Source organism: Temnothorax nylanderi, unplaced genomic scaffold (genome assembly GCF_030848795.1).
Source record: "Temnothorax nylanderi isolate EJ_2023f unplaced genomic scaffold, tnyl_v1.0 TNYL_tig0122_pilon, whole genome shotgun sequence".
Lineage (NCBI taxonomy): Eukaryota > Metazoa > Arthropoda > Insecta > Hymenoptera > Formicidae > Temnothorax > Temnothorax nylanderi.
The window spans coordinates 42817-62619 of record NW_027249184.1 but is presented as its reverse complement, the minus strand read 5'-3'; the positions used below and the strand labels follow the sequence as shown (position 1 = coordinate 62619).

Genomic DNA, 19803 nt, shown 5'->3' with positions numbered 1-19803 from the left:
GATTTATTGCCTACGTTCGTTTCGCGCGAACATCGATGAAACTTGAAAAGCTAAAACTATCAGACTTTGATGCTCGATGCAAGGTATCAACTAGAAACAAAAGCACATATAGCATATGGCGTATGTTTGCGTAAAGGAAATTGATAGTAATACCTAATATTGCGTTTCAACTGCTACGTGAGATAGATTTTAGATGCATCCTCATTTGAGATTGAATGAGAAATAGAGAGAGAGAGAGAGAGTTAAAATGGCGACGGGTGGGTGTAGAGAGGATGGCGGATGGTGGTGGTTCTCTACGTCGATTGTAGCAGCTCGAGGGTAAGAAAAGGGACTTGATGCTGTACCAGGTCGCTAGAACATGCACGAACGAACAGCGGAGGTGGTGCGTTGGCAACTGGCCAGCTCAAGTATCTCTCATGTGTTTGGCAGAATTTGTCGTTCTTGGATCACCCTCACCTCCATCCCTCTCCCACTCTTCCTCCGTCGCACAACGTGTCCTCCCTATACGTACCCTCTGCCTCAGTCTAGACACTCGGCGTGTCCGGGTACGTATGTTTGGTTACGCGAAATGCTCTCGTGCATCTCAAGTCGAATGTTTGATGGCGCTCTTCTGTTTAAACACGGACCTAGACACCACGGCTGAGCGGCGTCTACGAATCTGCATACATTCGCTCGCGGTGCCCACGTGCTTACTCCTCGGATACGCCAAGCTACCCTTGCGCGTTTCACATTGAATTACATCAAAGAACTCCATCTTCGGTTTTACGCGAGCTCGAAATGCGTTCCGGCTTTTCAAAGACCCGGGCTAGTAGTCACGGTATGTCACGGGTGAAGTTTACGCGCGACGGCATTCTATGTGATGATTACATCGTGTGAATCGAATGGATCGTTCTGAAGCGATATGAATCAAATAGAGAGTCAATTTAATTAGATGGCGGAGAACGGAAAGAGACGTAATTTCGCAAGGCGAAAAGAAAGGTATAGTTATATTAAGAATATATACGTTGTATTTAAAGTCGAGATTAGATGAAATGTGGCCAATTCAATCTGTTCGTTCCTTGGAGCTTAAGAATATTTCCCAGGAACCATTCAATGTGACAAATCGAGCGGTGCTGCTTCTCAATTACGCGATGTCTGAAAATTCTTGGATCCCGTTACCTCTACTATCCTCTCGCCCCAGCGCTATTCCCTGAGCTTTGCTCTTGCGAAAGCTCGACCGTTCGCGCTCACATAATTTTACCAAGAGCTCCCGATGGTAGAATTTCACCGAGTCGCGCGCTCCGCGGGTTATTAAGTTCGACGGTATCGAATTTACCGCTGGCGCGGCTCGCGCCTAAAGGCTCTCGCGCCAGAGGAGGGATAATAAATTATCGCATAATGTTTCCGCGCGAGGTGCCGTTTTAAGAAAGTTCTGCCAAGTCGGCGCAATAGAAAAACATCGTAAATTCATATCGATTCCGAGAGACATCGTCATCGTGCGCGTAGACGACAATAGCCGCCTCGACGACGTCGTCGTCGACGACGACTACGACGACTACGACGACTACGACGACTACGACGACTACGACGATTACGAAGACTACGAAGACTACGAAGGCGAGGACGACGACACGACGACGATGGCGACGACCGTCTATAAATATTCTCTTGAGCAGTTGGCGTTTTGTACCCATGCTGCGCGATCGCGGAAAAATCCGGGTATAATGCACCCCCCTCGGTTGGGCGCGTTTCTCTTCTCGCGCGATGACAGATTTCCGCGTTGCAGCGACGGATTTACAACGGGGACCATTTTTAACCTTTCTGTCTCGCAGTTTTTTTCTCTCCGTCGCAGTTTTCGGCCGTGTGCCCTCCTATGCCCGAGTTTCCGCCGTAATTCAATTTGTCACGCAGACGGAAGTTTTGATAACATCCTTCCGCTTGATTTGTACGTTTCGCAAAATGAAAAAATAAACTCGCCGGCCGTCCCGGCACAATAGTCCTCGTCGATCGATTTTTTGTTACTCGATTTGGCGTTCGCTCGCCCGTTTTTCCGTGCCAGTAACCGAATTGTAACCTCGATTTTAACGAACCCCCTTTCCCTCGGTGTGCTCGGTACTAAAATAATATCAGCAGTACCACCTAACATAAATACGATATATGTACATTTATTTTCCTTGCCTGTTGTAAAGTATTTAATAACCAGGTGACCACGATCTCGCGACTGCAGTAATAACAACTAGTAATAACGCAATTGCTCTGGAAAAAAAGTTTATTGAAAATCGCCGTAATACGTCTTTGCCGGTTAAATCCGATAGCAGTTTTCACATAGCCATTCAACTTATTTGGCGACGAGGGGAAGATCGTAAATATCGCTAAAAGGATTCATCCCCGTAATCCGCCGGCGAAAGTTCAGCGCTGATCAATAATACGGGATTATCTGGTTCGTGCGAACGGTTACCGGCCGACAGAATTGAAACGCGACAGCACACACAGGAGAGCAGTCACACGTTCGAGCGCTTAATTACGGCTAAACGCCCAGCAGGGTTTAATGAATGAATCCAACGTTTTTAGTTTTTATGTATTATGTGCGACGGAAGTTAAACGCAAACGACAACGGACAAGCGGGAAAAGACGCGCGAAAGGAACGAAGAATAGGGTTGAAAGAGACGCCGAGCGACCGTCGCATCTGCCACATCGATCAACAAATCACCACCGTTTATATGGGAGGCAAAGAATCCTCACCCTCTCGACCGGCTCGACCGGCGACCGACATCCCCGAGTCCACCGGAAACTTTTTCGATATCCCATGCTATTCCACGTACCCTCCGGATGAACAGGACGAACATGTATGAGTATACATATATGCGCACGTACATGTGTGTGTGTGTGTGTGTGTGTGTGTGTGTGTGATTACAAGCGGCACCATCTGTTACGCACAATACGTCTTTGTGGCTTCGTACACATTTCCACGTGCATCGCAATGCGCCGTGCCGTGTCAATACGCGCCAGATGAATATCAGCCGACGTTTTGCGAACCCCATTCGAAAGTTAGTCCCGCTCGTGCGTATCCGTGCAATCTGGTTTATTTGCGGATCGTGTTTATTCGCGTCTCTACGATTAATTGGCCGTTGGAAGCTTTAAAGTCGCGTCGATTGCGCGCGCTGACGATTTAGAGGTGAAATTTTATCTCATTGCAAGTGTTGCATCAATAGAGGTAATTTAATGATACACGACTAATTACGTTAAAAGCGCCGTCAATCCTCGACATGGAGTACACCAATTTTCTGTAGACTGTATTATATTTCCTCTCCTTTACACTTTGCTTCCCTCGGTAGTATCAACGAGTGAAATCTACGCGAAATTTTTCGGATACATAATTGTTATCAAATTTTCCCGCATTTCATTAATTCGTGCGCCCATGCGTATGCATCGTGCATCCTTCTTCCCGCAACGGAAAGCAAATATAATAGCGCGACTTTACGACGGAATGACAACGAGTGCGCGGATACATCGTGATTGCACGTACATGTGTACGGATACTTGGCCAGGTCCGTTCCGCAAGCACATTCAGATTGGAATTTCAACTGGTGCCTGCCCCGCGCGACGCGGATCTCTCACACATCGCCACCTCCGCTCGTAAATGTCGCGGTGAGAACGTAAAACAAAGTCTCGCGGAAGTGGAGTAGATCGTGTGAACACCATCTGAATTTTTCATCCTATCCCCGTCCTATCCAGCCGTTTTCGCCGACTTCATAAAACGGAGCAGGGTGATAAAACAACCGCAGGGAAAAATTTCGGAAAGGGATTACTACACGTATTTATCCATGCGCGAAGATGACGTTAACTTTTTTGAAGCGCATGTTATTTTTCTCTAAAATAAGAGATACACGGCAATCGGTATTGCCCGGGTTCATGGTTCATTTTACTGCTCCCTCGCATTGCGCACCATATTACGTGGCTTTTTCTAAGTCGTAAATGCAAAGGAAGTACAGAGGAGGATGAGGTAAAATCGGCGGTGGAATTTGGCGAAAAACAGCCGATCCGATGCGCGCCTCCGGACTCTGGATTACTGACGCAGTGAAAGAGAGCACGTGCGCTCAAGCACCTTGAAGAGGTGCATTTACGGCGTACCGGAGATAACTCTCGAGACGTGCGCGGATGTGGATCAATTGGGTACTCTTCTCGTCGAATATCTCAAACGACACAACGCGAAAGTAGAAGGTATCCGCGACAAAGAATACGTAAAATGAAATCTTATGAAAATAGGCCACGACGTGACAGCGCAATCTGAATCTTTCTCCATTTGATGTTGCTCTTTCGCAACCGTAACAAAATACTCGAAGACTTTATTGTCATTGTCAAATTCACTTGACGATCTCGAAAATCCTTACACGTGGATTCGTACGATAGAAGAATGTTTTTTGCTGCCTTATTTCTGACGTTTTCTTCATTGCATTCGCAATTCATTTAATTGCGCAAGAAGTGCTAATCAGGGTTTTACCGGTCAGCTTATGCTAAAAAATGCAACCCGAAACCCTATCGATCGTAACAGCATGGCTTGTTTGTTAGAAACCCACGCGTGCCGAAATACTATCAAAACCGCACTGCACAGCCGATAGCATACTGCCATACTAGATCGAGGTACATCAAGGGACACGGTAGTGTCTCGCGCCAAGTATACACGCGAAGCGAGACCGCACCGTGACTCTTTTACGCGAACGCACGTTATTTTCAACGTTAAAGCGTGGATGCATGCGAATGCGTTGTTATGCGAATACTCGAACAGTATATACGGATATTAAAACACGATTTTGGTTTTATAGTTTAGCCGAACGATTGCGTGCAAATTTTGGTGACTTGAGTAGTTTTCCCTTTTTTCTTAAATATTTTTATTTCTCGCGATGAAATCTAAGCGTTCGGCTCACTCTTCTTTCGTAATCTCGAGGATGCACGGTAACTTCGTTACCGCGGATGCGTGATTCCATTTCACTATACCACTTTAAAAGCTAAGAACGCGCTTGTTTGGGCACCATCGAGAAAATGCGTTTACAGGATTACAGCGCTTACAGGAAATAATTCGTAATGCGAACGCGTGAGCGTCCGCATCGGGTTTCTTGTCGAGCCATTTAAACATTTCGAATAGCACAGCGCAGTAGTACAGATGACTATATACGTGGTCGCATGCTCTCGAGGCGGTACGTGGCAATTCCCAGAGAGAGCGTAATCCCGAATGTTCGACGGTTCTCCGATTCGCACGATCGCGCAATTTGGTCTCGCGAAATGCGCCACGTGTACGGGTCGTCCGTACATTTGTATAGGACGCACACGAGGCGTCGAGAGAGAGTGTCGCTGTCTTTATCACCCGCATAAATTCAAATTCAAGGTCCTCCCAATTTCAATTCTTGCGAGATGTACACCTTTGTCCGATACGAGTACAAATTTCTTTGCATAGACAATAGATCGTCTTAAACGATTAGCTGAATTACACGCCCGATTGCACGTTCCGATAGCTGTTTGAAAGTTAATAGCTATAGTCTGCTATATAATATCTATAAAAGCCTTTGAAGGTCCCGAAGAAGGACAGGACGCGAACTTGATAAAGGTCGAGAAGAGAATAGATATAAATAAGTCGAGAAGAAAAATAGATATAGATAATTGACGAGCTTGCGTGATATTGGCTCAAAGAAAAAGTTCTTTGTGCGAGCGACATTACGCTAAACTTAGAGTATCTGTATACAAGCACGCAGAGGCGACGTTTTAATGTTGCGCGTGGTTGCACGGTTTCTGTCGTGGAATTCAATTTCCGCTTTTCCGCGCGTCATTTGGTTATAACCGCGCGCGCGCATCCGCGGCACAAAGTTCGTCTTGTCTTTTAACGCAAAGCGACGGAGCTAATTCCAAATTCCGCGAGCTGCTGCACAGCAGACGGCTCTATAGGAATTTTAATAAATCCCCTGCACCTCCTACCCGCGCATATATGCACACGCTACTCGCGCAGTGATTCTCGCTCTTAAGGTCGTCGTGGAGCGAAACGGTGTTATGTGCCGGAGATATGCAGGATAATTACACCGATCTCTCTGTGTGTAACTGCGGTTATATCTTACCGCGAGGAAATATTTAATATAGTCTACGTTCAATCCTATAAGCCATCGTCTTGTTTCATTTATTAAACTCTGTTACTTAATTATTAAATTCTATTAATTTTCGTGTGTGGCCATTTGTGAGATATCAACCATAAAGTTCAAGAATTAATTCATTAGAGATTTGCTCTGCCAGAACCTTTCGAAAAAGATCAAACAAGCGTCGACGTTATGTTCTATCCTTATATTCCAATCTGCACCATCTAATCCAAATGCAAAGGGCCGGGGACGGGTAGGACAGATAGTCAAGCTAGCTTCGGCGTTGGTGGACAGTGTCCTGAGGGATAAGCCGGGAGTGGCTGGTGCCGCTAACCACGTTCGATAAGCGGTCAGGTCAGAACCCACGAATCCTCTTCCTTCTCCCTTGACCTCTCGCGTTTTCGTATTCCGGCATCTCTACGCGGTTACCTTCTCCTATCTGGAAAGCTGAAACTTGGCCGGGCTGAATCGAAGGAAACCGTAGCGTAGTCGTGCTTTCCCGACACATCTGACACACGAAAAGCTTGATCGTTTCGAATCTTCGTCGAGCGTATCGCATCCTATAAGATCAAATGGCGCCTGTGTGTGTGTGTGTGTATGTGTGTATGTGTGTGACAATGATGCTTTTAATATACTTTACTTGCTTTTATCTCTAAAAGTCTTCTATCAGGAATGTTTAAAGATTACGTAATATAAATTAAAAAGAAAACACGATTTTTAAGTATTGAATGTTAGACGAATCAAATCAAAACACGCGAAAAATAATATCGTGAATATCTTAATAACCGTGTATACGACACCTGTTATGTTTGGCGAAAGATTTTCTCGCGCTCTCTGTATACGTACGTATCGCCGCGTGCAGACGGTCGCTCGTCGTCTATCTCGCAAAGCCGCACATAATGTCACGAGACGTCGCCGGCGACAAATGGGATTCGTGCCGCGCCATTGACTGCGTCCGACGTACGGACAGATTAGTGTTAATGTGTTTTGTTGTCCCCCTTCGCGAGTCGCCTGCCACGAGGCCATTCGGATATCGAGGAGATCCTCCGGCACAGGAGTACACCGAGTACATCCCCGAACGACCTCGACGTCGGTGGATCCTGGCACTGGCAATCCTAGAACCGAGGTATTACGCGGACCGAGGATTTCACGGTGAACGTTGTTCCAACGGCTCCCGGAATCTTATCTTCACGAGAGTAACACGCTATCTGGGATAAGTCCGAGTTTGCCATGGTGCACGCGTGTTGTCCTGCAAGAGGGTCCAGTTTCTTGGAAGAAAAATCGCGGGGAGCTACAGTGATTATCCGCGATCGTGGAAACTCTCCTCGTTGCGGAATCGTTGCATTATTATACTCGGCCTTTCGATTTTCTCTTATTTCCGTCCCGCTACTTTTCCCCCGCGGTATTAAGGGAGAAGGACACCAACGCCAGCGGTTTCGAGCCGGAGAGAAAGTAACTCTCGTTTCCGTCTGCTACTCTCTCATCTGGGGACTTTATAACAAGATAGAAGGCAGCGATAAAGTAATTTATCCGGGGAGCGAGCTAAGTGAGGCACGAATGTCTCCACTGTATACACCGGTGATCGTGCTCGTGCAAAGGTAGCATTCACCGACGAGAATTTTCATCCAACTTTTCGTTTCTTTGAGGGTCCGCTACTGTGCCGATATCTAATTTTTCTTCTCTCCTTTGACTAAGGTACAAATTTCTGTTTTTTGCCTTATCCCTGGCGTAATTCGATCGACGAAAATGCTTTAACTGCATGCCACTCCGCGATAATAAAAACGCGCGTGTATGCGAAGTGAAAGAGTCAAATTGCAGCTTTCGATATATAAATCCCAACGTTAGCATGCTCGGCTGCGCGGTCATTTCTCTCTTTTCTTTTTCTTCTTTTTTTTATGGAAGTAATCTCTTCAGCGTCTCGTATTTTCCTCTCTCTGTCCTCGCTGGCTAATCTAACCGTTGTTAGACGCGACCGAGCAAACGAAAGAAGATAAGATAGAATACGAGCGCGACGCATGAGTCCTCGCTCGAATCTTCGCTGCGAGACTACAGATTACTCGACAGATATCACCGTGCCTCACCATCCCGGTTTTCCCTCCATTCCTAACATACGATTTCCTTCCTTTTGAAGACACCATCGCGAGTCTTCCCTCTCACGCCTTTTTCTCTTCGCGCCGCCTTTGCTACCCGCGGGAATTCCATAACGAGCCGCGATATATACGAATGACATAATATAACAGCGAGCGCGGATGCAAACCTCGAATTTTTCCTCCGAATTTACAAAGAACGACAACCAGGAGTTAATCTTACGCGAAGCGGAACGGAGGCGAATTCGCATATTACGCTGCGAAGCGAGTTATCTTGCTTTCTCTCTCCCTCTTCCTCTCCTTCTCTTTTTCTTCTCAGAGATATCTCGACGTGAAAAGAAATCACTGAGAAGACACCGCTCGTCGGTTTGTATGGGCGATAATTTCTGCGCTATGCGAAATTTCATAACACTCGCACCTGTATATCGAACGCACTCGGGGACTCTGATTTGCAGATTAATTTATGAATAGCGTGCATTATTTATCGGCGGAAAGGAAGGTACGACTAGGAAATTTAAGTTCATCTTTCATAAAGAGCGTCGATTCTAGCCCGTCACGGTTCGTATAGAATCTCCATGAATTTGCGAGCGGGAAATTGCGTTTAAATAAAGCATTTTATAAAGGCCAGGACTGTGTGCACTATTATAATTTTCTGACTCTTTCATGGAGAAGTAAGGTATAAAAATTCGACTTCGGACGTGTAGAAGCGAGGCTCTTAGGAGTCGGAAGGACGCGACGCGACGGTTTTCGATGGCATTTATATTATATACAGACCTCGATCTAATTAATCTAAACAAATGCCGTTTAAACTCAATCGTTGTGTATACTTGCGAATTAAAACATGTAGAAAAATAAATACTAATTCTCATAAGTATTACAGTTCGTATGGGGACAAAAAGTCTAAATGTTAATCCTGCCTCAGGAGGTATAAATGTTTGTAGCGGATATACATGCAAATATATTGTATTATTTCTGCGGCGTGGATGAGAAAACAGAGAACAGGACGTCATTAACTATCCCGCGGGACTTGATTTTATACGAGCAACTGCATAAAATGTGCAATGGAAGCTTTGCATACAATAACATGTCCCCGAGCCAAATGTAACAAAATATAGTTAAATAATGCCACGACTGAAAAGCGTGTCGTTACAATGGCAATAATTTCAATAGTGGAAATGGAGAGGCCGGAGAGGGACAAACAATTCGGGGATTAAGCATATTTGCGACACGACAAAGCTTCTCATTATGAAAAAAACAGAATGCGTTTTTCGAATAATGGAAATAATCGATGAAATGAGATGAAATGAAATTTTTCCTCAGCAAGCGTCGACAGGACACGTCTCTTGCGGCCAGAACACGAGCGAAAGTGTATTTGGATGTAACCGTGCGCGCTTCCAACCGATTACACGAATTTCCGATTATCCGTTGCACGCTATTAGGAAAGTTCGTACTTCCATATTCATCGATGGTCGCATCTGGAAATGGAAATTGGATTTCCTGCAAAAACTGTTATCGTATTGCTTTTGATCAAAGAACGCTCGTATCATATGGGTCGACATATGTATCGAATTAAATTCCAGAAATATATTTCCAAGTTATTTTTATGAATTATTTCTTTAATTGAATTAAATTGGATTAATTGGACTGCGTTACAATTATGGAAGAAAGTTTTTCGGAATAACGAAATTTTTTAACTGTTAATATTAACAAGGAGCAGTGTATCCATTATAAGTATATATTATAATCCATTAAAAGAAAGCGCATGTGTTTGCATTCTCAGCGGCGTCTACGTGGACAGATATTATGGCTAGCGTATATTAGGGAATATTTACGACTTGATCTAAAATAGCGCATCGAACCGAACTCGACACATCTGTATCGCATCTATTAGCTGCAGGGGAAAATAACGAACCGCAGACACATGTCGACCAGAGAGCTCTCGAGCGATAATTTATGGTATATAGATGGTAGATTACATGATGAAAAACAATATAGGCTAATATGAGTTTTGCAATATGCATTTAGAATCGCGATAACATCATAAATCGCGTATCACAATGAAAAATTGTGACAACAGCTTGAATATATAATAATCTTTTTGACAGAATCCTGTTTTATATTTCGGTTTTATTCATTCATATACATTGTATAATAAATGCAGCTAGATAAGTGAGCGAAATTAATTTGAAAAATTAAATAACATGAAAAGGCTCGTCTTCCGCATTCTGATTTTTAATATACTCACGCACACGAGGATGCACGAATAACAGGAAAAAAAAGAGAGAGAGTAAAGGAAATATAGCTTTGTTAATTTGATAAATTTCGGAAATTTTTAAATGACATTTTGGTTGACTGCCACAATGCACCGCGTTATGCTTTTGTGCCCGTGGTTTATCGACATTTCGGATATTACGTAGTCAAACAACAAAATGCGAATAGCGAATTTTTATCTTGCTCCGAAAATCGAAACAGTATCGTATTTACCTGCGTCGCGGTGATATATTGTCACCGGCTACGCGTGAACAGCTGCGCTCTCTGCGAGTCAACAGAGAAAGAACCCGAGTGATCAACGTGAAATATATCACCGAAACGGCGACATTACCCGAAATCGAGGATTCGGAGAATCCACAAGTATGCGTGGGCGTGCAAAGATCTATTTACGTTTCTAGGAGGACGTAACCGCAATCCGGACATAGACGAGGGAACGCTTGGTCGGAGTATAGTGACGGAGTGGTGGCACTTTAGATGTGGTGGAATATGTTCAAAAGATCAAAAAGGAAAAGTACGAAGAAACGATTCCGTTTGTTAATCTGGGAGCCGCTTGTGTGGTTACCAAGATATTTAATACTCCAACTTCATAACTCGCGTTTTATTACCGAACATTTTGTGCGACTAAAAAGCTGGCGTCGCTTTAATATAACGGCGTTTAGAGCGACGCTGATGGTATAAAACTTCCGCAGCGTACCACGCGCCGGACCGCATCAGGAAGAAACGCGACGAGCTCGCGTTCCGTTACATCCCGTGCTAATATAAGCGCCGTCTCAGTGGGCGTAAGCGCCTCATACACCGAATGACCGACGATTCTTCATCCCGTTCGCGAGCGCGAGTGACACTTAATTGCCAGTTTCTTCGACTTGCACCCGGTCCTACGTGGGCCTCCTTAACGCCGCGCCGTGCAGAACCACAACGAATCGTGCGGGTATTCGCATGATGAACGACCGAGACTCGTCCTCTGACCACGCGAATTCCGCGGATTCGCAGAATTCTCCGGGCAACCACAAAATTTCACGTTTCACCGTAGACACTTGGGAAACGCGTTAATCATTGCCACCTGCCTCGTCCTCGACTCTCTGGGATGTAAGAGAGGCACGAAGAGGAAACAGGAGAGAGAGAGAGAGAGAGAGAGAGAGAGAGAGAGAGAGAGAGAGAGAGAGAGAGAGAGAGAGGAGAGAGAGGGGAGAGGAGAGAGAGAGAGAAGTCCTCACGAAACTCGTTGTCCTCCAGCTGAATTCCGGAAGAGCGATCGGCTGTCACGATTACCGATCGTCTCGGGTCCGTCGGACGAACGTGAGAAAAAAATAAAAGGACGAAGGTACCTTCTCCGTGTGAAGAATGGTCGTCGTTTCGCGCCGAGTCTGAATCCCGTTAGCTTGTGGTCTTAACGGATGTCTGGCGAAGATACGTGGCCGCGGAAACGACGTGTTCCACAGTTGCCGAAACGTTTACACGGAATGAGAGTTTAATCGTTTCAAAAATTGTTCGGAAAATATTTGGCGATTATAAACGGCGATCGGCGAAATATAGAGATTATCTCTCGAAAACGTCTTTTAAACTCGCTCTTAATCCTTCTGCGGTTTTTTAAGATAAATTACATCCTCGGATGGCTACGGCTGGCGGAAAAAGGTGAAATTAGAGAAAGAGAAGATTTTATATATCCCAGACTTAATACTTTTTCATAGAGTAATTCTTTTCATGGTAATTAGTTCAGTCTGACCTGCTCTTGGGACGACCACGATATGTCACTGCGGAACACCAGCTCTTCTCTGTACTTTTCTCCCGTGTTAAATCTTGTCATCGCTAAAGAATCGTTCTTGATTGCACTCCTAACGCTGCGTCCGTTAGCGGGCTATCCTGCGCGCGCGACTATCCTGCACATGCTGCTTAGTCGGAGCTTCCACGTCATTTGACTACATTGAGCACATCGTGTAACGACTATTTTGCATCGGCTTAGCGTTGAAAGGATTAAGTTTATAACCGAGTTTGAGGATTACGAAGTTGCGATGCGGTCCGTTGATGCAGACGGTTCATTCATACTAGGAGCTTTATCGTCGCTAATTGAGATCTCGATGGACGAACTCCGCGCGAGCTTGTTGGCATTGATAGATGATGGATACTTCACCTATCGAATCATATATCGAGGTCAATGTACCGATCTCAAGCGTCCCACGAATATCGATTCGGTCGGACAGAAAAAAAGCTGAATACATCGGTTAAACTTTTCATTGAGATTTGCTCCGAGAAAATTGCTCTGAGATTGCAAATTCGTCACGTGTCGGTGAAATCGAGACCGATGGTCTGCAAAATTCCATTTCACAATCAATTCATATCCAGATCTTTCAGATTCTCATAAATTTATGGCGAGACGCAACGATGCGAAAAGAATAAGCGAGGCGCAAGGATTAAATATTTCATTGACTTTAACGCGCGCTCCGCGCGCGTTGACACAGCCCGTTGCACAAAGCACGAGTTTATCTCTCCTTTCACGGTGCGGCATCGTTCCTGCACCATTCGTCCACGAACTTTTTCTATTCTTTCCCGGTCGCGTGCGCGCGCGAGGGAGAGAGGAGCTCATCAGCTAATGGAAATGGCGATCGAACATTGGAAACGATATCGATCAAAATATTCGACCGTTGCGAAGCGAGCAGAAAACTGGCCGCGACGGCGACGAAAAAAGAGAACGGCGGCAGCGGCGGCGGTGGCGGTGGTGGCGGCGACGGCGACGGCGACGGCGACAGCGTCGGTTGCGACGGCGACGCCGGCGAACGCATGGAAAAACGCAGCGCAGGGGTGAGATGGAAGAATCTGTCTTATACTTGCAAAGGCGGAAAATATAATTTAATTATAATTTACGAGACGCAAACAGCACAATAGGCAGACGCGCGAACGGGATCGTGTCGAACGGCGAATCAGCGGGAGAGGCAGAGACAGAGAGAAGCGAGAGACGACGAGACAAGTCGGGCGGAGTCATCGGGAAAGCAGCGACAAAGTGCGACGACGCGGTGCGAAAAGCCGATAAATCAGCCGACCTAGTCGGAATTAGTTACCGTTCCATTTTGTAGCAACGTTAAGTAAGTTGCCTTCCGCTCCGTTCTCCTGCTCGCCCCGTCTCTGCCTTCCTTCCGCACCTGCCTCCGCAACTCTCTCTTTCTCGCTCATTCACTCGCTCACTATCTCTCTCTCTCTCTCTCTCTCTCTCTCTCTCGTTCTCTCTCGCTCTCTCGCTGTTTCTTCTCTCATTTCCTTACTCGTCCCCGGCACCCTTATCGCCTCTCTGGGGCGGCGAAGAAGCTCGTCCGTCCGCCTTCGTGTCTCGTTTCCTCCTTGTTTCTTTAACGGAGAATCCGACGTGTTCTACAGACTCGTTCTGAGACAAAACCACCGGTATATCCGCATCGCAACAATCTCGTAAAATTTTCCGGTAAAGACCGCGCCGCGCCGGTCTGTTTCCGGCGTGCGTCATGCCCGGCTTAACTGTCGTGTCTTATCGTTGACATTAAATATCGTCGGAGAGCGTTGGAACCAGCCGCCGAATCGCCGATTGTGTTTGCGTTGGACGTTGTCGATCGCGTTTCCAACGAAATTCATTGTGGCCTTCGGCGAGTTTTATGAACTTTCGTCACCCGCAAGATTCAAGGGTTTTTGATTATCGGTTTTGGCAAAGCTTCGAGAAATTGAAAAAAGTTTTCCGCAAAGACTTCTTCAATACAACAGTAGATTTTTAAGGGCATTGAAATCCGTTGAAACATTCAATGATTTATTTTCAACGATAAATGGATTTGCAAGTTAAATTTTTCTATTATTTGCGGCAGTTACAAAATATTTTTCTTCATTCTGTCATCAAAATAGAAATCATATATTTATGAAACTTTGTTATCTTGATTATATTTAAAAAAAATTCACACAGTGAAGGTCGAGATGATGTTAAATGTATGTATAATTTCTCAACAGTTTATTATAAGAGAAATAATTATAAAATTAATGCTGAACTATTGACCTTTGCCAAATAATAAAGTATGCTGAACTTGCGAGATTTCAAAGGTCACTTAACGCGCCTGCAAACGATAAACGAGCTGCTCGCTAGCCAGTAAAGTAGGTGATAACCTTTTTCTAGGCCACAGGCTACGTCTTTTTTATCTTCATCTATTCGTAGCAGCTATTCGTATCGCTCGAAAAAACGATGCAAAAAAGGAAAAAAAGCACGCATTAAAGAGCACTTAGTAACGCTTATGCAATGAAACGCCATTGTCTGGAAAGCTCTGCAATTAATCAATTATCTTACGTACGTGCGACATTGTAGTTAAAAGCTATTTATAAAAGAGGTATCCATAGCTTCTCTTATTTATAAAAAACATTTTTGATATCGCTGCAAGTTAATGCGATGTGAAAGATTGATCGGTGATATTTTTTTCACGACCATAACTCAAGTTTATATTGAATATACGAACCTTGATATATTTTCTGCGAGTGCGCTTGACGTTCTACGAACGCGAATTGAAAAATAGAAAGATTCCGTAAATTTTGAGAAGAAGCAAAACGTTTTCAACAGATTTTCGATAATTTTATTTCTATGTACAATATCTGCGCTTAAGGGGATCGATATCGAGGCGTATCTATATAGGTATAGATCGCGCGATTGAAGAAAGTAATTTTTCATCGCGGGATCGTCACTCCGGAATGATCGGAAAGGTGTCGGAAAAAATCTAATTTAAAGTCTAAATTAAATTTCATGGCGGGGCGACGAACTTTTTGCTGTCGACGGCAACTACGGTTACAAGCACGCAGCGCGCACGGATGTTCGTATTCGCGGTTACGCCGAAATGCGCAAGAAAATATGAACGTTCATCATTCGAGCGGAACCGGAAACCCATGCGGATATATCCCCGGTACGGATTCTGCTGAGTGAGGGCAGTGAGGGGCGGATATGGGTGGGCAGAAGGGAGAGTTGCTTAAATCTGCAGAGTTAGGACAGGACTTACCGCCAAGACGCGGCTCGCAAATGGCGTTCAAATTAATTTCAACAAAGTTCGTAAATTATTAATACTCGCCGGGCCGGCGCGCGGCGCGGCGCGGCGCGGCGCGGCGGCTGCTGACTCGCTTGTTCCCGGCTAAATGTGCTGTTTAATTAGGAAATCCGCGATTGTGGTAAGACGGGGATTGTCAACGGTTTTACGTTACATTATAGACCACCATGGAGCCTTTCCCTGCGCTGACCGCCTGCCACGCAGGTGGATTGCGAATATATCTCGCACCCGCCAGTGAAACGAGCTTAAAACTATTCCGACAACGCTGTGCAACGCAGTGCAACGCCGCGTATCACCACGTATTACCACGTACATGTTGCGTCCACGCGCAATTACGCGACACGAGGCGGAAGTTTGTAAAACAGCGTGGTGAGATCGTCACCGTAGGAGTAATAGGTCTGAGAATTCCTTTTTCGCGGCTAAAGCGACTGCAGCGTAAAATTGCGTCGCTTTAAACTAAAACGTTAATCGCGGGCCGCGGCATTTTGCAGATTATTAGGATATGACACTGACTTTTAGACACCGTGCCGTCATAACTTGTACGAAAGTTAGACAGGAATTTCAACAACATCATTTTCTTTCCTCATACATAATATATGATAGTTTACATAAGCAACGATCACTATTCTAAAAACTGTCGATTGCCAATCTCACCACGAATAGCCACGTCTGACAGCACGATATTCTCGCCGGTATAGAAATTGATCGCCGTAAGTGAATTCGTTCCCCAAATATAACGGGAGACGTAGTTGGAATACTTGGTGACTCTAAGAATTTTGAGAGGACGGCTCATGAATGCAAATTAAAACGTTTGCCGCTTCTGCCGTGCATCTCTTTCCTGATGCCCTAGCCTTTCCTGATGCCCTTGCCTTTCGTTATTTGGCTCTCCTTACAAACGAAACGTTCGAAAGTCGACACTCACAGCGAATAATGCTTAAATAATAAGTGTCATGTGTACATAGAAATAACGTATGTACAAAATATAAATTATAATCTTAAATCTCCTTGAAGCCGTCAATAAATCTCTAGATTAATTATTGAAAAAAAAAAAAAAAAAAAACAATTGTGTATGTCACACAATTAAGTTACACCAACGCTGAGTTTTACAGAATTAATGTATTTTTAATCGAATATCGTTAAACACGGTCAATATCGCTTCGCCTCGTAAAGCCGTTGCATACTATTTTCACGACATTAGATGCGTACAAAATCGTAATGTCCGCTTCTGCCTTCTGCTTTCTTTATTTTTGCGGCGTGCGCATTCTCCTAAGTTTCTCCGCAGATATATATAGGGCATAACGCAATGCTCGACAATAAGAAAGCTTTAGACGGCCGTGGCTATTACGGCACAGCATAATGCACATTTCCAGTCCGACATTTTCAATAATATGCCGTTGGAGTGAAAATTATGCATTGAGACGAAACGACCGAGAAACAGTAGAGAAAATTAATGGAAGATGCAATTTTCTCAACAAGAAAAATAAATATGTTAATATTAAATTTAAAAAAAAACGGCGTTGCTTCAAATATTCAACCGATATAGATTTAAATGTATTTCCTTAACATATGTCACGTACATTACCGTAGACATAAGTCTCAAAGCGGAAATTGAGCTAAAAATCACGCTGAGAAAACGAATGAAAAAGGAAGAGCTTGAACACAGCGTTTGAACGATATTTCCAATATTCTCGTAGCAACGCAAAGTTCGAGATAAGTATGCTTCTGATATAAACATTCATACAACATTCATGACTGACGACGACGCGACGCATTGATACCTCGCGCCTTTCCAGTTTCAGCGTATCCAAGTCCTTGTATCAAAGCCTTTCCCTCTCAAGCGCTACCTTAAAAGCGCCACGCCGGAACTGATACAAATATCTTCTCTCGTTAGCTCGAAGAACATATATACATATAGCCTGATCCAATATATGTATAAAGAATATATATATATATATATATTTGAGTCCACGCGCGAAGGTCGTTAAGGTAGCTGCCTGGCCGAGATATTGCGCTACTTTTTTCAAACTCGATAAAAGCCATTGTCGGCCTTGTGTTGGCTTTGAATCATGAGATCGCAGCAACGATGACCCTGGCCAAATGACAGTTTTATCGAATTTCTTCGTATCCTAGACTAGATACAAACACGTACCGAAACGTGTATTGCGCAGCCAAACGATGAATTGCGAGATAGTCCTGTATTTAACGATGCATTGTTGCATCCCTAAGCCAGCTTTTCGACATCCCGATTATACGCATCGTATAGCAATATTAATTACCGCTGGCCAGTTTCTGAACCAAGTCAACGGTAAGTTAACACTGTACGCGATGGCTCGTGTGAGCGATTTGTTTAGGAAGGTAATGCCCGATAATTATCGGAGCTACGATTGTGTAACGACGAACATGTTTAGTTGTATATCTCAATTATGTAATTTTCCATCATAATTTTTTTATATATGAAGCGTGATCTCGTAAGACATAATTTTATATACCTTCGAATGTGCAGCGTGGTAACTTTGAATTTTACAATCATATTGCGGAATAGTTTACGCTAATAGTTTACGCACGGATAGACAATGCACTGTTTACTGCGAGAGGGAAGAAACACGGGAGAAACACGGAAAATATATTCACGAGAAAATATACAAGTACGCACGCTCACGCGTTCGTAACGCCAGGGGTTGCCTAATGACGGCATTTCTTCGGAAGATTCATCTTGCGAAGCGTACCTCAGCGATTCTGGCGTTAAATTACGGAAAGATTAATAACTGTCGGGAAGATTAAAGCGTAGAGACTCGAAACGAATATGCGCTACAATCGCGGTACCGTTATACGCGGCAAAGCGGGTTAAGATATTTATCACATTAAATAATTTCATATCTTCCTTCTTGTGAGACTCGTTCAATCTTAACGCTATGCGAATAGTGCAGACACGTAAAGACGATGAACTGTAAAAAGAAACGCGACAAAGCTAGAAACGTGAATACCTTTTGTATGACAATTTTAATTTATTTGATAACAAATAGACGGTTTGTTGTAAAATTATTTGCCGTAGCTAACCCAAATAAAGGTTTTTCTCTCCATATTTACCATTGTACCTTCTACGCGAGCGGGATTTTAAAAATTCGTTGGTATATTTTAATTTAAAATATTTTATTTTCGCTAATAGAACTAATAAATATGCGCCATGATTATTATCATACTTTTGTAGTCTTTGTGTGATTTTTATGCAACGCGCTCTCGTGATACAGCAGAGCTCATTTGCATATTATAGCAGGCGTCGATGCGCAAGCACTTGTAATTAAAACACGAAATATTCATAATTTAATTCGTACAACGTACGAATTTTCTTTCAGTACAAAAAGATGAGGGTAGCTACGAAGGAAACTGTCGCGTAATTTAATTGGCCTTTTTTCTTCCTTTGGCTGTGCGTCAATTAATTACTTTCGTTACATTCCTTTTTTATTCGTCGACTGTTGCTGCTCGTTAAGTCACCGTGCATCTCTTTGTTACAGCGTCGCTCTGCGACGTGGTTTACAACAGCGATTCAACAAAAACGGGCGTAGTTATGTCACCTGGATACCCGAACCCATATCCACCTAGGACACACTGTACATACGACTTCCAAGGAAGAGGAAAGGAACGGGTGCAGGTGATATTCCAGGACTTGAATCTGTTTAATCCACCAAAAAATCCAAATGAGTAAGTTTATCAGATTTTCTAATCTTAATTGTATTAAATATATCATCACGTAACTGATTGTGAGATATTCTATTAACGTAATAGTAGTCTAGTCTCGCTGTTAAACTATGTCCGTTGTACGTATATATCTTCAGTCGGAAAATTCTATCTGAAAAATGCGAACTTGTACGGTCGCGCGATCGATTCGAACGTTGCCCGTTGCCCGGATCTGTTTTCACGAGTACATTCGACATCATTGGATTCAGTAGCAACGTAACGATACATATTATAATTGGGTTCAGAATCGTCAGTCCATTCTTATGACACAAAAAGCATATACTACCAAGTACATTATGTATTTGTATGCACGTAACAGACGTCGCCTACTCTTCTTTTAAACCGACGCGCCGCATCGGATTACGATAAGTGCAATCTTAAAATTTCATGAGAAACGACTTCGTCGTAAGCTGGCCTAAGAGTAAGACTGGTATTTAACGTGTTATTGCTTTCAAAAATTGTGTGATGTCAAAAGCGAAGAAATCATAGTTCCAATTTAGCAAATGTGCAGTAAAATTGTTGCCTCGGAGATTTTCCAATTTTTCTGGCACGTTTACGCACATCGCGTTTTCCTTCCTTCCA

General features: G+C 44.0%; 2 protein-coding genes across 4 annotated transcripts in view; one reads left to right on the top strand and one right to left on the bottom strand.

Moving 5' to 3' along the window:
• The window catches only part of M (zona pellucida domain-containing protein miniature), a 272287-nt gene that overhangs the window by 222241 nt on the left and 30243 nt on the right, over window positions 1-19803 (bottom strand). The window lies entirely within an intron of this gene.
• Window positions 1-19803, top strand: part of Sol1 — a 236257-nt gene that overhangs the window by 190706 nt on the left and 25748 nt on the right. For all 3 annotated transcript variants that reach the window (XM_071713297.1, XM_071713298.1, XM_071713299.1), the window contains one exon: window positions 18999-19185. In XM_071713297.1, coding sequence (XP_071569398.1) covers window positions 18999-19185 — 187 coding nt within the window. The remainder of the gene's footprint in view (window positions 1-18998; window positions 19186-19803) is intronic.